Source organism: Hemibagrus wyckioides, linkage group LG04 (genome assembly GCF_019097595.1).
Source record: "Hemibagrus wyckioides isolate EC202008001 linkage group LG04, SWU_Hwy_1.0, whole genome shotgun sequence".
NCBI lineage: Eukaryota > Metazoa > Chordata > Actinopteri > Siluriformes > Bagridae > Hemibagrus > Hemibagrus wyckioides.
The window spans coordinates 30122411-30144306 of NC_080713.1; the positions used below are offsets into that span (position 1 = coordinate 30122411).

Sequence of the window (21896 nt, forward strand, 5' to 3'; positions counted from 1 at the left end):
TACAAACAGAGCCGCAGGAAATGTGTTGTGTGTAACCATGGTACCGGCGCTGTATAATAAACACTCGCGCATGTACACAATGGATGGACTAAGCCCAGCTTCCGCTCAGTCCAAAAATAATAAAGCAATTAGAGCTTGTATATAATAATAATTAACATATTTATCTAATATAAAATGTTCTAAAATGCGGTTTTTCTGGGTAAAGTTCAACAAATGTCAGTTCTGTAATTCTGTCAGTCCTGTAAGTGTTCCGCCACCAGAGGGCAGTACGAGCACATTGTCAACCTCTTCCAGGTTATATAGTGCCGCGTTTTTCAACCTTTTTTGAAGCATGTCACATTTTTTACATTTAAAAAATCCTACGGCACACCACCAACCAAACATATTACAGTATGACACACTGTAGCCTAACACAATAAGTATATATAATGAAAGTTTAATGTCCCAAGTTGTCTGTTTCTCAGTAAGTTGTCTTTATTTCTCAAATATACATTACTGCACAACAAAATTCTTTCTTCACATATCCCATCCCTGGAGGGGGCAGCTTGGCACTGCTGGGCCTCAAACCCCAATCTTCTGGACAGCAACCCAGAGCCTTAACCACTTGAGCTACCACCACCCCACATGTAAACCAGTATGGAGGTTTGCAAAATAGTCTGCATTCTTGTTTTGAAGCAACGGGTGTTGCGTTTGGAGATTTGGTGTTTAAGCTTTTACCCCACACACCAAACATAATGAAGTGTTGAGGTCAGATCCGAATAAAAGTAAATCCAAATGAAAATGAGCTTTCACTGTACTGCCTCAAGCTCACCATTATTGCTTTCTTTTGACCAACACTCATACTAGGGCCTTCACATGGGTCAGAATTCTGTCCAGGGTCCAGTTCTGAGTTTGCACTTTTCCATCACAAATATTTATCCACTGATGTCACTGCTACCTGTCACCTGCATCATTAAATCATTAATTCTATTGTCAAGGTCATTATTGAGCTGCTGACATGGAGGAGTATTTCCATTATTCTGCCAGTCACTACATCACAGGTACAGGCGCTCAACAATGGCAAATTATTTCTAGTAACTAAGTCATCATTTTTTTGGACCAATTAATTGTAATTTCCCACGGTACACCTGGAGATCTCTCACGGCACACTTGTGCACCTCAGCACAGTGGTTGAAAATCACTGCTATGGAGAACCATGAAGATAACAACTGAAGAACAAAATAGAGCAAAAGATACAAACATAATAAATCAGATATGAAGTGTGAAATAAAATAAAATAAAATAAAGAATAAAATGAAGACAATGAATAAATAAATAAAGTATTGTAATTAATGTTAAATAAAATTGCCGATTAATATTATTTTATTTGAAATGAAACCATGTTTAATGGCTGTTTTTAGTTGACTAAGAATTAATACCTGAACTATCAAAACAGTGATGTCTGCTCTGTGTGTGTGTGTGTGTGTGTGTTGTCAAAAGCATCACATCTGGCCGCTCATTTAGCTGCTGGTTCTGATGTTGACGCTCGGGGTGACGCAGGTCAGTAGGGGTTGCCAGAGTGGATTGATTTGTGCTGACAGAGCAGGTTAATGTGTGTTGATAAAGTAGATTAATTCGGGTTTCCATGATTGATTAATCTGTGTTGCCAGAGTGGGTTGATTTGTGTTGTGTTGTCAGGACAGGTTAATGTGGGTTGCCAAAGTGGATTAATTCGGGTTTCCATAACTGATTAATCTGTGTTGCCAGAGTGGGTTCATTTGTGCTGACAGAGTAAGTTATTGTGGGTTGCCACAGTGGATTGATTTATGTTGTCAGACCAGGTTGGGTTGCCAGAGTGGATTATTCTGGGTTTAGTTGCAGATGGATTAGTTAACCTAGATCAGGGGTGACCAATCATATGCGCAAAGGGCCGGTGTGGGTGCAGGTTTTCATTCTAACTGAGCAGAAGCCACACCTGAGTCTAATGAAAGCCAAGATCAGCTGATTAGCCAGTTGGAATCAGGTGTATCTTCTGCTTGGATGGAATAAAAACCTTCACCCACACCGGCCCTTTCTGGATAAGATTGGACACCCGTGATCTAGATAGTCTGTGTACACCTCTAGTTATATGTATCTCTAGTTGCATAATGTGCAGTGTTCAACAGTGTGTTTAAAAATGTTAACCTTCTTCTAACTCATCCTGCATGTGTGACTGTAAAAACTGTCAAATAATCAGCTGCTTTAAAGCTCAGTTTATATTTTAAAAATGATAAATGAGAGAGATCAGTACAGCGCCCCCTGCCTGCAGAGAGATTTATTACAGTGGAGATTATTCCAGAGTTAAAGGTCACACTGATAGATGCGGCTGGGAGTTTGTTATTTCTATAGCACTGATGTCTGTTTTGTATCAATCTGGCAACCCGCAGCACGTAGGCGGATATTGCGCACGAGCGCTCCGTTTACTCCCGTTATTCAGCTCGCAGGAAGAGCAGGTGTCTCTCTCTCTCTCTCTCTCTCTCTCTCTCTCTCTCTCTAACACACACACAGAGGCTGATCCGCGCGCTGCTTTATAAACTGACCGTCGCGCGCTCCGCCATTACAGGAACGCGGGCACGAGGATGAGGATGATGGTGAGGATGGTGAGGATGATGAAGACGCTGAGGATGAGCACAGTGGCGATTTTTCTCTTCCTCTCCATCACAACTGCACTTTTAGACCAAACACAGGCCTTTCCTACAGCATCTGCACCACAAGGTACACCACCTCTCTCTCCTTATTATTATTATTATTATTATTATTATTATTGTTGTTGTTGTTGTTGTTGTTGTTCCATCACATTATAATATCGATTGTACTACTGAATATATGATACTGATTCTTTCTTTCTTTCTTACTTTCTTTCTTTTTTTCTTTCTTCTTTGTTTCTATTATTTGTAGTATTATATTTAATATCTTTATAGATTTAGTATCTAAAACATTTTAAAGTTGATGATGCAGCAGTATGTGTGTGTGTTCTAAGTGTTATTCCTGGCTTTGTTGCTTTAAGAAAAAAAATCTCTGCTATAATTTACACGTCAAAGACAACACAGTGAAAACGTTATTATTAATTACTATAAAAAATAGAAATAAAATAAAAATAGAAAACTCCTTTATAAATGACTCATTTAAGAGTGGAAAGGTTACAGACGATCTGAGAAAACTGTTATAGGTCATGTATAATAGATAATCCTTCAAATATGAGCAAAGAAAACTGCTATGAAAACGTATTAGAAAATATTATTAGAAAATTTTATTAGAAAATTTATTTAAGAAAAACACTCAATTAAGTTCAAGATTTAAAAAACAAAGGAAGTTTGGTGAATATGATCCAACAAAACTGCTATAAAAATGTATTAGAAAATTTATTTAAAAACACAAAAAAACCTCAAATTAAGTTCTGGATGAAGATTGCAAAGAAGTTTTATGAGTCTGTCTACCTGTGTCCTGTCGGTTTGTGTAACTGCAAACGCTTTAACTCCTCGAGGTTTCAGCAGTAAGGCAGGCGATTAAACACTGCGCTGCTGTTCTTCTGCTTTACTCTGTAACTCAGAGATGGAGGATTTTCTCTGGGTTCCTCAGAAATTAGTGGAATTTTTTACAGAATAAAGGATATGAAGAGTTGTGTCAGGTTGATTGTGTGTGTGTGTTGCGTGTGTGTGTTGCGTGTGTGTGTGTGTGTGTGTTGCGTGTGCCTAGCGCTCTATTTCCATGGCGGTTGAATGGTTTAGCCTGTAATCAGATTACTCTTCAGGCTCCTGGCTCTGAAGCTGCAGGTCCGATAACCACGATGACTCAGACCCCAGAGCCGGAATTACACTCAGACTCACACTGAGGATCAAACACAGCTCGGGTTTATTTCTTCTCGGAGATACGCTCAGATAACACACACATCATACTCACCTGTCATACTCTGATTTAACTGTGTTAGGATGCAAACACACACACATGTAATTTGTGTTAAAAAAAAAACCAGTTTGCTTTCTTTACTAAACGTGTGTGTGTGTGTGTGTTTGTGTTTGCATCCTAACACAGGTAAAGCAGAGTATGACAGGCAGCTAACAGAGGAGAGACCACTTCAGCAGCAGGTAGCAAGTGTGTGTGTGTGTGTGAGAGAGAATGTGTGTGTGGTATATTACAAAAGATAAGCACTCCCCTGCTGTAGATGTTTTAATCTTCAGTATTTAGTTATTGCTCTGAGTTTAATGCCATTTTGCATTTTTCTGGACAGATGGCAGAAGCCGACAGCAACAGTAAAACAGGTGAGTGACAAAAACTCTGAGTACTAGAGTGTACTCGGCATATCTGAGCGATCAGACGGAAGAAATCTTTAGCTGTATTTATCGGTCACTATTGTCACTTTCAGAGCCGAAGCCCACGCAGACGTCTGAGTTGCGTCCAGACGACGATGACATCACACTGCTGAGGTCTCTGGCCGAGAAATCCCGAGAGCTGAACAATGAAACGCCAAAATCAGATGCCACAGAGGACGAGGGCGATTCCACCAAGAACAGGAGGCTAGCAGATGACTATGACACCACCAAGAACGGTCTCGACAACAAATACCGAGGTAACACCTGAGATTGAGACTGGGGTAACACCTGAGACTGAGGTAACACCTGCAACTGAGGTAACACCTGCGACCGAGACTGGAGTAACACCTGAGACTGGGGTAACACCTGAGACTGAGGTAACACCTGCGACTGAGACTGAGGTAACACCTGAGACTGAGACTGGGGTAACACATAAGACCAAGACTGAGACTGAGGTAACACCTGAGACTGAGGTAACACCTGAGACTGAGACTGAGACTGAGGTAACACCTGAGACTGAGGTAACACCTGAGACTGAGACTGAGGTAACACCTGAGACTGAGGTAACACCTGAGACTGAGACTGAGGTTATACCTGAGACTGGGGTAACACCTGAGACTGAGACTGAGGTTATACCTGAGACTGAGGTAACACCTGAGACTGAGGTAACACCTGAGACTGAGGTAACACCTGAGACTGAGACTGAGGTAACACCTGAGACTGAGGTAACACCTGAGACTGAGGTAACATCTGAATCTGAGGTAACACCTGAGATTGAGACTGAGGTAACACCTGAGACTGAGGTAACACCTGAGACTGAGATAACATCTGAGACTGAGGTAACACCTGAGACTGAGACTGAGGTAACACCTGAGACTGAGGTAACATCTGAGACTGAGGTAACACCTGAGACTGAGGTAAAACCTGAGACTGAGACTGAGGTAACACCTGAGACTGAGGTAACACCTGAGACTGAGGTAACACCTGAGACTGAGGTAACATCTGAATCTGAGGTAACACCTGAGATTGAGACTGAGGTAACACCTGAGACTGAGGTAACACCTGAGACTGAGGTAACACCTGAGACTGAGGTAACACCTGAGACTGAGACTGAGGTTATACCTGAGACTGAGGTAACACCTGAGACTGAGGTAACACCTGAGACTGAGATAACATCTGAGACTGAGGTAACACCTGAGACTGAGGTAACACCTGAGACTGAGGTAACACCTGAGACTGAGACTGAGGTTATACCTGAGACTGGGGTAACACCTGAGACTGAGACTGAGGATATACCTGAGACTGAGGTAACACCTGAGACTGAGGTAACACCTGAGACTGAGGTAACACCTGAGACTGAGACTGAGGTAACACCTGAGACTGAGGTAACACCTGAGACTGAGGTAACATCTGAATCTGAGGTAACACCTGAGATTGAGACTGAGGTAACACCTGAGACTGAGGTAACACCTGAGACTGAGGTAACACCTGAGACTGAGATAACATCTGAGACTGAGGTAACACCTGAGACTGAGACTGAGGTAACACCTGAGACTGAGGTAACATCTGAGACTGAGGTAACATCTGAGACTGAGGTAACACCTGAGACTGAGGTAAAACCTGAGACTGAGACTGAGGTAACACCTGAGACTGAGGTAACACCTGAGACTGAGGTAACACCTGAGACTGAGGTAACATCTGAATCTGAGGTAACACCTGAGATTGAGACTGAGGTAACACCTGAGACTGAGGTAACACCTGAGACTGAGGTAACACCTGAGACTGAGATAACATCTGAGACTGAGGTAACACCTGAGACTGAGACTGAGGTAACATCTGAGACTGAGGTAACATCTGAGACTGAGGTAACATCTGAGACTGAGATAACATCTGAGACTGAGGTAACACCTGAGACTGAGACTGAGGTAAAACCTGAGACTGAGACTGAGGTAACACCTGAGACTGAGGTAACACCTGAGACTGAGGTAACACCTGAGACTGAGGTAACACCTGAGACTGAGGTAACACCTGAGACTGAGACTGAGGTAACACCTGAGACTGAGACTGAGGTAACACCTGAGACTGAGGTAACACCTGAGACTGAGGTAACATCTGAGACTGAGGTAACATCTGAGACTGAGACTGAGGTAACACCTGAGACTGAGGTAAAACCTGAGACTGAGGTAACACATTCATTCATTCATGTTCACTAAAACAGCCTGTGACAGCGCACTGTTATACAGTGTTTCTATATTCACTGTGTCTCATTTTGGATGCTGCGTCCTCCGGAGATTGCAGTTTGCTGCATACGGCATCAAGAATAACTTTTTTGAGAAAAGTAACCGTAATAAAATGGACTATTCCTTGTGAGGTGTGAAATACTGTGGACTTTTCTTTTTCTTTTTACTTTGTTATTTAACAGTTGATTAGTATCTATGGCCGAGGCGTCATAATGATGCTATAGAGGTGGATTAATTCAGGAAGGACACCAGTGAAGGCCTTGGTGTGAAATACACGACCCGCCACTGTACAACACACACCACAGCACACCACAACACACACCACATACACCACAACAAACTGTAACATAAACCACACCCCAACAGACTGCACAACACACACCACATACACCACTACAACACACACCACATACACCACTACAACACACACCACATACACCACAACACACACCACATACACCACCACAACACACACCACATACACCACTACAACACACACCACATACACCACAACACACACCACATACACCACTACAACACACACCACATACACCACTACAACACACACCACATACACCACAACAAACTGTAACATAAACCACACCCCAACAGACTGCACAACACACACCACATACACCACCACAACACACACCACATACACCACCACAACACACACCACATACACCACTACAACACACACCACATACATACACCACCACAGCACACAACACATACACCACAACACACACCACAACACACATCACATATACACACCACAACACACACCACATACACACACCACATACACCACCACAGCACACAACACATACACCACAACACATACACCACCACAACACACACCACATACACCACCACAACACACACCACATATACACACCACAACACACACCACATACCCCACAACACACACCACACACACACACCACATACTCCACACCACACACCACATACACCACACACCACAACACACACACCACAACACACACCACATACACCACAACACATAACAACACCCACACACTGGGGCAGAAAGTATAAAGTGCTGATTTATACTGAGGACACATGATGGTGATGTAAGGTGCATTAGCTGTGATCTGAAAGCTGTATAAATGAATGTCTGGCTCAGGAAGTGTGTGTGTGTGTGTAAGACGGGGGGGGGGGTAATCCTGTGACCGTCTGCTCTGTGAGACATTCAGAGTGTTAAACTCCTGTCTGTCACTGCAGGACATTCTCACACACACACAATAAAGATTTCATTATTATCACTGATTGTAGTAAAACAAAACTTCTTTTAACAGATCAACAGATCTGTGTGGGATCTTGTGTGTGTGTGTGTATCTATGTATACTGCATGTATGTAGCTGCATGGGATGAACTGCAGCGCTGCAGACATCAAGCTTCTGTTCTGCGATTTCAAGTTTCATGGTCAGGATTTAATCCTCACACAGAAACATCGAGCGGGCGAGTCAGCACAGATCCGATTACACAGTCAGACAGAACGGAAATGTAGCCAGAACCCATGCAGACACGGAGCAGATGCTCAATGTGACCTCACACACACACACACACACACACACAATGAATCACAGACACAAAACACACACACAGACCCACATTCACACATGGACGTACACTTACATAACCAGCACTCACTACAAAAGACGCACACACACACACACACACACACACGCACACACTCCAGTCAATAACTTCAAAGGCAGCCGTGTCTGTGAAGCTCAGTCTTTCAGCTCCTCCTTTAATCGATCAAAGACCTGCTTATTTTCTGTAACTGCACCTTTCTACTTACACCCTTGTTTCTTCTCATGTTCTTGTTTTGACGTTCTCCTTCTTCTTAGATGATCCAGAGAGCTTGCACCAGCTGGATGGAACTCCTCTCACAGCCGAGGACATCGTCCAGAAAATTGCCAACAAAATCTATGAAGAGGACGATCGCGGAGTGTTCGACAGAATCGTCTCCAAACTCCTCAAACTCGGACTGGTGAGAGGCGAGAACTTGACCTTCAGACCTTCCTTACTAGGGTTCTAATTTTTTGGCAACCCCAGTCTTTAGGATTCTATCTATTGGTCAGTCCCATTCATTAAGGTTCTATCTATTGGTTAGTTCCAGTCATTAGGGTTCTGTCTATTGGTTAGTTCCAGTATTAAGCGTTCTGTCTATTGGTTAGTTCCAGTTGTTATGGTTCTGTCTATGGGTGAGTTCTGTTTATTGGTTAGTTCCAGTATTAAGGGTTCTGTCTATTGGTTAGTCCCAGTTGTTAGGGTTCTGTCTATTGGTTAGTTCCAGTCTTTTGGGGTTTGGTCTGTTAGTAAATCCTGGTCTTTAAGGGTTTGGTCTATTGGTTAGTCCCAGTTTTTAGAGTTCTGTCTATTGGTTAGTCCCAGTCTGTTGGGTTCTACCATTTGGTTAGTCCCAATATTTATGGTTCTACTTCTTGGTTAGTCCCAGTCTTCTGTTCATTCTGTTCATTGGTTAGTCCCAATCTTTAGGGTTCTGACTATTGATCAGTCCCAGTTTTTGGGGCTCTGTCTATTGGTTAGGCCCAGTCTTTAGGGCTCGGGCTATTAGTTAGTCCCAGATTTTAGGATTCTGTGTATTGATTAGTACCAGTCTTTACGATTCTGTCTATTGCTTAGTCCCAGTCTTTAAGGTTCTATCAGTTGGTTAGTCCCAGTCTTTAGGGTTCTGTCTATTGATCATCCCAGTTTTTAGGGCTCTGTCTAATGGTTAGTCCCAGTCTTTAAGGTTCTATCAGTTGGTTTGTCCCAGTCTTTAGGGTTCAATCTTTTGGTTAGTCCCAGTCTTTAGAGTTTTATCTATTGGCTAGTCCTAATATTTACGGTTCTACCTCTTGGTTAGTCTAGTTTTATTGTATTGACCCTTATTTTGTCCTGCTCCAGTCCCAGGTTCTAGTCTCGGACAGTTCTCATGTCAAGAAGCACATCGTGAGTCAGTGAGGTTTCTTTTCCGGCTGTTGTTCTGTTTTGAGGTTTTATTGTGTGATTAAAGAAATTTGTCAGAATCACATTTTATTTTCTTCTCACTTTATTTTTCTTCTCAGCTTTACTCCGAGAACCAAATCTGATGTTCACGTTTCATACAAAGAGAACATTTTTTTGTCCTTCCTTTTCATCCCTCCTGCTTTTTTCAGGCCATCTGTTCATTTTTAGAACAGAACTCCTACTCGTTCTCCTACGCTTCGGACTCAGTTCTGCTGAACCACCACACACACACACACACACACACACACACACATTCAAACATGACTGCACAAACTTACTGAAGTTTTCATTCTCTCTGTGTGTGTGTGTGTGTGTGTGTAGATCACTGAAAGTCAGGCCGACACTCTGGAGGTTGAAGTTGCTGAGGCTTTGCAGGATCTGATCACCAAAAACGCCAAGAACAACGAGATCCAGGAGCTGAACGACAACAACAGGGTAAAGTGTGTGTGTGCGTGTGTGTGTGTGGGTTGTGTGTGTGGGTTGTGTATAACAGCAGCAAAGTTTTCATGTTTGATTTAAAAATTTGATAAATTTTCTACCTCTCCTTTTTGTTCCTTTTTTTTCTTTTCTTTCTGTCTTCATTTTTTTCAATCCATTTTGTCCATATTTTCTCTTTTCTCCTTCTCCCATCCTTTTTTTCTTTTATTTTTCATTTCATTTTATTTCTATTTTTCTCTTTCTGTTATCTTTTACTTTTTATTTTCACTTTCTTTCTCTCTCTCTCTCTCTCTCTCCCCTCCTTCATCTCTCTCTCTCTCTCTCTCTCTCTCTCTGCAGGAAGAGGAGGATCGTCCCATACGTCGGTTTGATGATGATGAAGATGATGTTAACGATGATGTGAATGATGAAGAGGTTAATGATGATGATGATGATGATGATGGTGGTGATGAAGAGCAGGAGGAGGAGCTCCGAGATACTGATGGAAACTGGGATGGAGTGAGTGAAGGAAACGACAGGAACGAAGTGAACCCTGAGGATGAGCTGCAGGACCTGCAGTATTTCCCCAACTTCTACAGACTGCTGAAGAGCCTGGACTCAGGTGTGTTCAGGGTGCAGCCAGGCTTTATTACTGAAACCACAGGCCAGGATTCAGACTGAGATATGAGTGAGATATGACTGAAATAACCTGAGCTATAAGTGAAAATTGACTAATTTATGATTCACATATGAGTGAGATATGACTGACATATAAGTGAGATATGACTGAGATATGAATGAGATATAATTGAGACATGATTAAGATATGATTGAGATATGAGTGGGGTTAAAGTCTGTACAAGTAGCAGATGATGTCTGGGTCAGATTATGTGTGTGCTCAGTCCAACACGAGCGCACACACACATACACACACACACAAACACACACATCCACACATTTTTTATCCAAGCTTTAAGAACCATATCTCAGACTCAGGGGTGAAGTGTGAACTATACGCAGGTGACTTTAATAATGTGTGTGTGTGTGTGTGTGTGTGTGTTTTAGAGCAAGACGCTGAGGAAAGAGAGACTCTCATCACCATCATGAAGACACTCATTGACTTTGTTAAGATGATGGTGAAGTACGGCACCATCACACCTGAGGAGGGCGTGTCCTACCTGGGTAAGAGGCTTGATTCCTACACACACACACACACACACACACACCAGGTAGAATCCTCAAACTCTTCTTGTGTTTCCAAAAGTTTGATTCTTTTAAAAAAAAAAAAAAAACTTTTTATCCCTTTATAGTCACAGGGAATTAATTCCTGTTGTCACTTAAACAGCCTTTCGCCTCATCAGCCTCGCTTTATTCTCTCTACAAGACAAAAACAACACAAAACTCAGCTTATCTTGTTACCATAGAAACCAGAAAGAAGCATAAAAATATCTTTGTGCTGAAGTTGTGGGAAAGTTCTGTCAGTTCCACACTGCGCTGACACTGGAGACTCCTTCCATCAGCGCCTCCTTCTCCATGTCAGTGTTCACTCGGAGCGCTCGCTGCACATGCCCCTGTGAATGAGCCATTACTATGGCAACCATAACTGTACGTGTGTGTCGAGGGAAAACAAAAGAGGTCGATCATGACTGTGGTGCTTTTGTGTGTATTGAATAACAAGCTCCTCTTATCAGAGCCCCACACACACACACACACACACACCAGCAGCTGTCTAATGTTTAGAAAAGCCACTTTATTGTTCTCGGATCCCAGCTCGTTCATTTTATTTGAAAACGTTTTTCCATGATGAGGCCGGAGCATCGTTTACACCGGATGAGGAATAAGGTTTTTTTCTGATCGTAATCTTATTTATCGACTCATTTAAGCGATTCAGTCTTTTATTCGACTCAGCATTTTGGGAAAATGAAGAACGAATAATCGAAGATGATGAAAATATAAAAATAATAATAAAAAAAAACTGTATAAAATTTAGTCTAAAAATTCTAAAAGTTTTCCATTCTGAAGAAGCCCTTCTCTCTCATTTGCATACAGGAACATGATTGGCTCCTCTAGATCATGATGCAATAAAACTTAGCAGTTAAAATGTTACCATCTGCTCCAGCGTGTCTCTTCGTATCCCTTCATCTGAAAGGATTATAATCATGAAAACACACATTTTGGATTGTACAACATATTTTTTATTATTAGTATTCATTTTACGGTTATATAATTTCTCTAATTTTACTAAAAACAAATGAAACCAGAACTTCGGCCTGATGAAAGCGCTTTGTTCGCACCTCCTCGTCCCAGGCTAACGAGGCGAAGACTCTCATTAACGAAACACAGATAACAGGGGTTGTTTTCTGTCCAGTCATGAGGTTGCTATGGAAACCGTTACGTACATCAGGCCAATAAAGACGGCGTGTAAATAAAGAAGAGCTGCCTGGAAACAAGATGCTGCTTTTAACCGGTTCTAACAGGAAACCAGTCGCACGTCACTCTCCAGCCGTGTGTGTGTGTGTGTGTGTGTGTGTGTGTGTGTGTGTGTGTGTGTGTGTGTGTGTGAGAGAGAGAGAGAGATCAGAGACACTGGAACCTCACGCTGGTGTCTTCAGTCCTGTCCGACTTCCTGCCTCCGATTTCCTCTGAAGTAAAACTAATTAGATAAATTAAAGAAATTTAATTTCATGGCACAGAAATTACCCAGAATGCACTGCTGGGATCTCGTAAAGTCGATTAAACAGACTCAGGATAAAGTTTAACGTAATAAAGGAAATATGACGCTTAATTTCTTGTCTTCAGTTTGGAACTTGTGTGTTTAACGCTAGGTAGTTAGCGTGCTAATTAGTTTTTCAGTATGCTTATTTTAGTTAACAAGATGTTAACAAAATATTAGTTAGTTAATTATTTTAGATTAATTGTGCTGGCTTGTTAGTAAAGTAGATCAATTGTGATGCTAGGTTAGATAATTAGGGCAGTTCATTAGATGGTTAGGAGTTAGATTTGTTATGCTAGCTAGTTAGTAGTAGGTAGTTAGCCAATGTGGAATAACTCAGCTCGTTGTTCCTGCTGAAGGAAGACTACAGCTTTAAAGAGGTTTAAAAAAAACTGAGATTTTTTAATTATCTTGAACGTGGGTAAAGACTGTCCTTGTAGCTTTAATACACTGCAGATGAAGCGTGTTTGTGTGTGTTTGCGTTAAGTCTGATGTGTTTAATTTTATTATTAATTGTGTTTAATTATTTTTACCAAATAATTTTTATTTCTGAGAAACTCAAATCCTCTCTCTCTCTTTGTAATAATCACTTTATTTTACTTTACTTTTTATTTACTTTATTTTAGTTTATTTTTTGGTGTTGTGCCACAAATCAGCGCCCGGTTTCCTGCTAACATGCTAATTATATTTTTGCTTCTTCCAGAGAATCTGGACAACATGATCGCCACACAGACCAAGAACAAGCTTGGGAAAGCGCTGGGTCCCGTTACGCCCCCTACAGGCTGTAATAATAACGCGCACACACACACACACACACACACACACACACACAGACATACACACATATACACACACACAGACATACACACACACACACAGACATACACACATATATACACACACACACACACACCATAACATAACATCACACAGAGCCCAGCATCTGATGCCTTATGCATCATCAACTTTATCGTTTCACATAAATACTGGATTTTTGTGAACCTAATGTATGATATTCGTCAACTTCATGAATAATGGAGACATGAAGTGAGTCAGGGGAGAGGATTTTGGTTTGATTGCAACATTGAAATTCTCCAAATTTGTTTCGCTATTAAGTGAAAGGGTGCCAATAATTATGCATCTCTTTTTGTTGAGAAATTGAAACATTGGAGGATACAATTTCCTTCCATTTAACTTTAAATTCGTCTTGTGTCTTTAGAGAGCGAGGAGGATAATTAAATACAGTCATTTATTGTTACCCAGGGTGCCATTACTTCTGGAGCTGAATGTTACTGTCAGTTCATTAAGTCCAGTTTTGTTGCTGCTTTATGTTATGTAACTTTCACTGTCTTTTACCCCTCACTGTCTTTTTTTTTTTTGTTTTACCCCGCTGTCTTTTTCCTCTTGCTGTCTTTTTTTCACCTCGCTGTCTTTTTTACATAGCTGTCTTTCTCCTCACTGTCTTTTTTTACCTCACTGCCTTTTGCACCTCACTGTCTTTTTCACCTTGCTTTCATTTTTACCTCATTGTCTTTTTCATATCACTGTCTTGTTTTTCACCTCGCTGTCTTTTTCCCTTCACTGTCTTTTTCCCCCTCACTGTCTTTCACATTGCTGTCTTTTTACTTGCTTTCATTTTTACCTCACTGTTTTTTTTTTACCTCGATATCTTTTTCACCTCGCTGCCTTTTTTACCTCGATGTCTTTTTTACCTCGCTGCCTTTTTTACCTCGCTGCCTTTTTTACCTCGATGTCTTTTTCACCTCGCTTCGTTTTTTACCTCGCTGTCTTTCACATTGCTGTCTTTACCTTGCTTTCTTTTTTACCTCATTGTCTTTTTCACATCGCTGTCTTTTTTCACCTCACTGTCTTTCACTTTGCTTTTACATTGCTTTCTTTTTCACCTCTCTGTATTTTTTACCTCACTGTCTTTTTTACTTTGCTGTTTTTTTCCCTTTGCTGCCTGAACAGCGACAGACGAAGACGACAACACGAAAGAGGAAACAGCCAAGATGCTGAGGGAATACGAGAGCCTGAAGGACTCAACCAAGGAGGAGAGACCGCCGGTGGAGAACGGTGAGTCAGACGGCAGACGGAATCCAGTAACTCTCTTCAACAGCGTTAACTGCGTTATTAATCAGAGCTTCTAAAATTTAATGCCTCAGTTTTTAGTTATAGTATAAATATTTTTTTATACTTTCAGTTTTTATTTAAAATTACAATTGTCTTGCTTTGCAAGAGTCTTGCTCTTTTGTCAGATCAGATTTGTTTATTTGAGGCATTTACTTCTACAAACTGTTTTGTGGGGTGTTTTTTGCATTGTAGATAAATAACATCCTTTTAATTAATAAGAATTAAATTAATTTTAAATTAATTATTAAATTAATAAGAATAATTACTCTTTAAAAAAAAAAAGGCTTAGCCTGGTTACCATGGTGACGCTTCCTGTTGTAAATGAAATGTAGGTCAGCTTCATCAACGGACGTGTTCTGGGCCAAAACGGCTGTTACACACAACATGTCTATAAATAAGGGACAAACACATTGTGTGTGTGTGTGTGTGTGTGTGTGTGTGTGTGTGTGTTAGAAAGAATCTTTCTGGGTTTTTTTTCAAGATGCCAACTGTGTAAATATCAACCAGGTTTTAGTCGTGATTACAGATGACAGGAAGTCCAACTGTGTCCTGAACTAAAAAAAAAAACAGCAGACTGGGACACAGTGTGTGTGTGTGTGAGAGAGACAGACAGAGGGAGAGAGAGAGAGAGAATCATCTCTGCAGAACTTTAATATCCGTGTTCATCCTGATCAGAACAAATCTAGGACATCTGAGTAATAAAACTGTTACACACACACACACACACACACACGTTTACATAATCCAGTTTAATATGTGCTTGTTGTCCTGCGACGCCTCCGTCTCCCTCCAGGTCACACAGGGAAGTCAGAGTCGTATCTGGAGGCGATCAGGAAGAACATCGAGTGGCTGAAAAAACACAATAAGGAGGAGAACAAAGAGGGTGAGGAGCACACACACACACACACACACACCACAAACAGACATATATATATATATATATATATATATATATATATATATATATATATATATATATATATATATATATATATATATATATATATATACACACACACCACACACCCACACACACACACACACACCAGGAGGTAAACAGAAATTGCAGCATGAGAAATCATGCAGCAGTAGCAGCTCCCACACTGAGAGAGTAAATTAATCACAAAGTTTTTTTTTATTTTATAACTTTTTATTTTGATCAACATTTTCTGCACACATTTTTAGTATGATAAATTAGCAAACTAGTTAAGTTTTGGAAATTCTTCTTCTTCTTTTGGCTTTTCCCTTCAGGGGTCTCCACAGCGAATCATCTCTCTCCACCTATCCCTATCTTCTGCATCCTCAACACTTGCACCCACTAGCTTCATATCCTCATTTATTCCATCCATATACCTCCTCTTTGGCCTTCCTCTTTTCCTCCTGCCTGGCAGCTCCATGTCCAACATTCTCCTACCAATATACTGGACATGTCCAAACCATCTTAATCTGGCCTCTTTATCTTTGTCTCCCCAAACGTCCAACATGAGCCCTCTGATGTACTCGTTCCTAATCCTGTCCAACCGTGTTACTCCCAAAGAGAACCTCAACATCTTCAGCTCTGCTACCTCCAGCTCTGACTTCTGTCTCTGTCTCAGTGACACTGTCTCTAAACCATACAGCATGGCCAGTCTTACCACTGTCCTGTACACCTTCCCCTTGATTCTCGCTGACATTTTTCTATCACATAAGTTTTGGAAGATTAATTTGATAAAATAAATTACTTAGCTAATTATGCTTTGGAGATTAGTTTGATAAATTAGGTAGCTAATTAGATTCTGGATCTTAGTTTGATTAACTAGTTCACTAATTAGAGCTTGCAAGTTTAATTACGTTTTAAATTTTAACTGTTTAGATTTTGGATTTGAGCTAGAAAAAGAAATTAGCTAGCTAGTTTAGTTTTGGAGATTAGTTTGATTAGCTAGTTAGCTAGTTAGTCTAGGCTGGATTGGACCCGTTTCTCTTGATTTCTCGAGTCTGTCCCGGTGTTTATACTTCAGAGCTGTTTCCTCTGCTGATGTTCCACACTGCCTCCACCTCACATCACTGACCTTTTTATCCAGAATGGTTTCCATGACGTCTGGATCATTTTCACATCTCAGTTTAGGGAAATGTGATTTACTGAGTTAATGAGGAGTTACTGAGTCTGAGAGGAGAGAGCGTGCTCTGATCATCAGCGCTATCACGTCCCGCGTCAGGATGTAGATCGTAACGCGGCGTTTAGCCTGAGCACAAAATCATCGTCATTCTGTTTATTCAGTGATACGGAGTCCATCTCTGCAGGACACGGTGACTGAGGAGTGTTCCTCTGATGTTCCGCCGCGTTCTCTTTCATTAGAGCCTCTTTTGTGCTAGTGGATTTGTGATTCTGATGAGCGTGGGCCAGCGGAGGAGGCGATTGGTCGCTTTGTGCCCAGAGGTTCATTCATATTCATGAGGCTTAATGAAGTGAGGCTGATTGTAGAAATGCAGAGCTTTTGTTCGGAAGACAGAGGAGCTTCTCTACTCTACTCCGCGCTCCGTACGTGTGTGTGACGCTCATGTCGCTTCTCATTTACACTGGAAAAGCTTACAGCTAGAACCCAGAGAACCTTGACGCAGAACCCTGCAGCCTGGCGGCTCTGATGAAAGAGAATCCAATTAGAGCAAGGATTCAAAACACTGTAATGAGACACAATAAACCTCAGAAACCACACACAATAACAGCTGAATCACGTCATCAGCCTGAAGAGAGAGAGGGGGAGACAGAGAGAGAACAGAGGGAGAGAGAGAGAGAACAGAGGGAGAGAAAGAGAGAGTGAGAGAACGAGAGGAGAGAGAGGGAGAACAAAGAGGGAGAGAAAGAGAGAGAGAACAAAGGGAGAGAGAAAGAGTGAGAGAGATCAGAGAGAACACAGGGAGAGAGAAAGACAGAAACACAGAGAAAGAGAACACAGAGAGAACGAGAGAGAGAGGGAGAGAGAAAGAGAGAACAGAGAAAAGAAAACGAGAGAGAGAGAGTGGAAAAAGAGAGAAAGAGAGAGAGCATCGAAAAAAGAAAGAGAGAACAGAGGGAGAAATGGAGCAAGAGAGAGAAAACACTGAAAGAGAGAGAAAGCGATATAGCAGTGAAAAAGAAAGAGAGAGAACAGAGGAGATTGATGGAGGGATGAATGATGGAGAGAGAGATGAGTCAGTAGAAGGTCAGAAAGGGGAGAGGGATAGAGGGGGATAGATGGATATGACAAAATGAAATGATGAGAGGGATGGATAGAAAGAAGGTGAGAGAAAGGAAAAAAGATAGAGAGACAAGGAGAAAGAGATGATAGGGATTGAGCAAAAGGAGGAAGGAGAGATGAAGAGAGAGAGATAGAGAGAGGGAAAAAAAACGATAGATGATAAAAAGGATGATAAAGAGATCATCTCCCTCTAACCTTCTCTTCATCTCTCTATCCAGCTATTCCTTCTGTTTCATCTCTCTCTTTTCTCTATCCCTTTACCTCCCACACACTGCATCCAAAGAGACAGATGGAGGGAAGGATTCTGGCTAATGCAGGATGTGTGTGTGTTTGTGTGTGTGTGTACAGCTGAGGGAAGCAGTAGAGTGTGTGTGCACTAAGCAGCGTGTGTGTGTATGTTTGTGTGTGTGTGTGAGTGTGTAAAGCTGAGGGAAGCAGTAGAGTGTGTGTGCACTAAGCAGCGTGTGTGTGTATGTTTGTGTGTGTGTGTGAGTGTGTAAAGCTGAGGGAAGCAGTAGAGTGTGTGTGCACTAAGCAGCGTGTGTGTGTGTTTCTGTGTGTGTGTGTGTGTAAAGCTGAGGGAAGCAGTAGAGTGTGTGTGCACTAAGCAGCGTGTGTGTGTGTGTTTCTGTGTGTGTGTGTGTGTAAATCTGAGGGAAGCAGTAGAGTGTGTGTGCACTAAGCAGCGTGTGTGTGTGTGTTTCTGTGTGTGTGTGTGTGTGTAAATCTGAGGGAAGCAGTAGAGTGTGTGTGCACTAAGCAGCGTGTGTGTGTGTGTTTCTGTGTGTGTGTGTGTGTGTAAATCTGAGGGAAGCAGTAGAGTGTGTGTGCACTAAGCAGCGTGTGTGTGTGTGTGTTTCTGTGTGTGTGTAAATCTGAGGGAAGCAGTAGAGTGTGTGTGCACTAAGCAGCGTGTGTGTGTATGTTTGTGTGTGTGTGTGAGTGTGTAAAGCTGAGGGAAGCAGTAGAGTGTGTGTGCACTAAGCAGCGTGTGTGTGTATGTTTCTGTGTGTGTGAGTGTGTAAATCTGAGGGAAGCAGTAGAGTGTGTGTGCACTAAGCAGCGTGTGTGTGTATGTTTCTGTGTGTGTGAGTGTGTAAAGCTGAGGGAAGCAGTAGAGTGTGTGTACACTAAGCAGCGTGTGTGTGTATGTTTCTGTGTGTGTGAGTGTGTAAAGCTGAGGGAAGCAGTAGAGTGTGTGTACACTAAGCAGCGTGTGTGTATGTTTCTGTGTGTGTGTGAGTGTGTAAAGCTGAGGGAAGCAGTTTTGCACTTTGGCTTGTCCTCATGAGGAAAACTGTAGCTTTAAAAATAAGTAAGTAAATAAATAAATAAGTGTGTGAGAGTGTGTGTGAGTGTTAAGCTGAGGGAAGCAGTAGAGAGTGTGTTTGTGTGTGTGTGAGTATACTGAGTGTATGTAGTGTGTGTGTTAAGCTGAGGGAAGCAATATGTGTATGGAGTGTGAGGGCGTGTGTATGTGAGTGTGTGGGTGTGTGCGTGTGAGTATGTGTGTGTGTGTAGCATTGATACAGTTATTATTTTCAGAATGCTAATCTGGTATCTATAAGCTTTCTTTACTTGTTAGCGACATTAGCATCGTAGCTCCAGTGTAAATCTCCAGCAGGCAGCTTCACTCTGAACACGTTTCACCTTCATCAGTCATGCTTCATCTTCATCATGCCTCATCTTCATCATGCCTTATCTTCATCATGCTTCGGCTTCATCATGCTTAGCTTCATCATGCTTAGCTTCATCATGCTTAGCTTCATCATGCCTCGGCTTCATCATGCTTCATCTTCATCATGCTTCATCTTCATCATGGGTCATCACATATCAGCTTCATCATGCTTCAGCTTCATCTTGTGTCAGCCTTATCATGTGTCAACTTCATGCTTCATCACGTCAGCTTCATCATGCTTCATCTTCATCATGCTTCATCTTCATCACGTCAGCTTCATCATGCTTCATCTTCATCATGCTTCATCTTCATCACGTCAGCTTCATCATGCTTCATCTTCATCACGTCAGCTTCATCATGCTTCATCTTCACCATGGTTCATCATCACGTCAGCTTCATCATGCTTCATCTTCATCATGCTTCATCTTCATCACGTCAGCTTCATCATGCTTCATCTTCACCATGGTTCATCATCACGTCAGCTTCATCATGCTTCATCTTCATCACACTTCATCTTCCTCGTGTTTCTGCTTCATTAGAAAACAAATGAAATTTTCTGACTTATTGTTTTGTTTTTATTCCCAGATTATGATCTGTCCAAGCTGAGGGACTTCATGGACCAGCAGGTGGACACGTACATCGAGAAGGGAATCCTGAAGAAGGACGAAGGCGACGTCATCAAGCGTATCTACGGAAGCCTGTAGGACACGGCGTATTTATTTGCCCAAATCTTTAAACCGAAATAATTTATTCGATCCTTCTGACAGAATCGTCCGGATGTGTAACTGTAGCTTTCCAAATTAAACTAGACAAGAGTAAAGGATAAACACGCAATACGACCCGAACGCAGGAGAATCAGCAATAGATGATCAGACCTGTGAGGAGAAAACACGCGTAAGACACAATAACCTGAAGTGTACCATATTTACGCCTCATCGCTGGATCTTCAGAAGCTTTCACACATTAGCTTTCACACACTTTTTTCTTTCTCTTCTCCTTTATTTTTGCTTTTCCTTTTTTGTGTTAATGTTACACGGCTAAATATGAAAACACCGCTTGATATTAATCATCGTACCGACGGAGTTTTCTGGTTATGTAACAGAATAAGAGGAAATGCTACGAAGATTAGCTTGTTAGTTTCAACATGCTAACATTAGCGGTGCACTCGTGCTAGTTTTAGCTTGAGATTCCTTCTGTATCTCGGTGTTTACTCGGAACGTACAGTTTCAGATTTGTGTTGGAACACGCTAGCTATGAAGCAAATCTTTATAATAAATCTGCGGAATAACATCCGGCTAACAGTTTCTGTCAGGATTTTTTTTATTTTAGCAAATGAGACATTAGCCTGAACATGTTGCCATAGAAACCTGTAAAAAAACTTATGAATAATGAATCTGTCACATGAAGCTAAAATGCTGACGCAGTGCTCTGCTAACATAACTTAGCATAAGGTTAGCCTTTTGATCAGTTAGCATCATGACTCGAAACTGAAATTATTTACAAATCTTGATGTCATGTGGAATTTTTAGGTCAGAAAGTGAAATCTAAACCAGATTAGCTAATAACGCTAACATTAGCTAAAGCAGACAGCTAGTTTACAAACTGCTAGGATTTTGGCGTGATCTTCATCCTCATCTTCTTTCTAATTAGCCAGTTAACATGACGACCAGGCTACTGTTCATTATAAACATTAGCTCAGCTTGCTAACGGCTATCACGTAATCATCCTCACTGACGTCGTTGTTTGATCAGAATTCTGAATGCCAGGTGCCACCGGCACCAGGGGGTGCTGAAGTGACGCTGTACAGGAAGTTAAAACACGACAATGCTTTTGTTTTTGTTTAACGACTCATACTCCAGGAAACACGCTCGTCTGTATTAGCATCACTAGCATTTTATCTGTGTTTGAGTTAAGTTTATTGAAGTAACTACGATAATTTCCTGAACTGTTCCTGTTTCCTCAGTTGCTCCTCTCTTGCTTGTGGAATCTACTCTAATCCAGTCCAATCCAGTCTAATCTAATTGAGTCATTTTCTCTGTAAATACTGCGATTTCTTCTTCTTCTTTTTTCCAGAATTGCGAATAAACCTTGCATTTCTTTAACAGTGTGGTCAGTGTCGGTGTGTTCCTC

At 41.5% G+C, this 21896-nt stretch overlaps 1 protein-coding gene across 1 annotated transcript; it reads left to right on the forward strand.

Moving 5' to 3' along the window:
* The first annotated feature begins 2506 nt into the window (after positions 1–2506).
* On the forward strand, positions 2507–21868 carry scg3 (secretogranin III). Its single transcript, XM_058387608.1, has 12 exons — positions 2507–2733; positions 4051–4103; positions 4247–4277; positions 4382–4585; positions 8446–8588; positions 9932–10045; positions 10388–10649; positions 11093–11209; positions 13444–13524; positions 14712–14816; positions 15667–15756; positions 20352–21868. The coding sequence occupies exons 1-12, from the start codon at positions 2598–2600 to the stop codon at positions 20468–20470; spliced, it is 1455 nt and encodes a 484-aa protein (XP_058243591.1). The 5' UTR covers positions 2507–2597; the 3' UTR covers positions 20471–21868.
* The last annotated feature ends 28 nt before the right edge of the window (positions 21869–21896 follow it).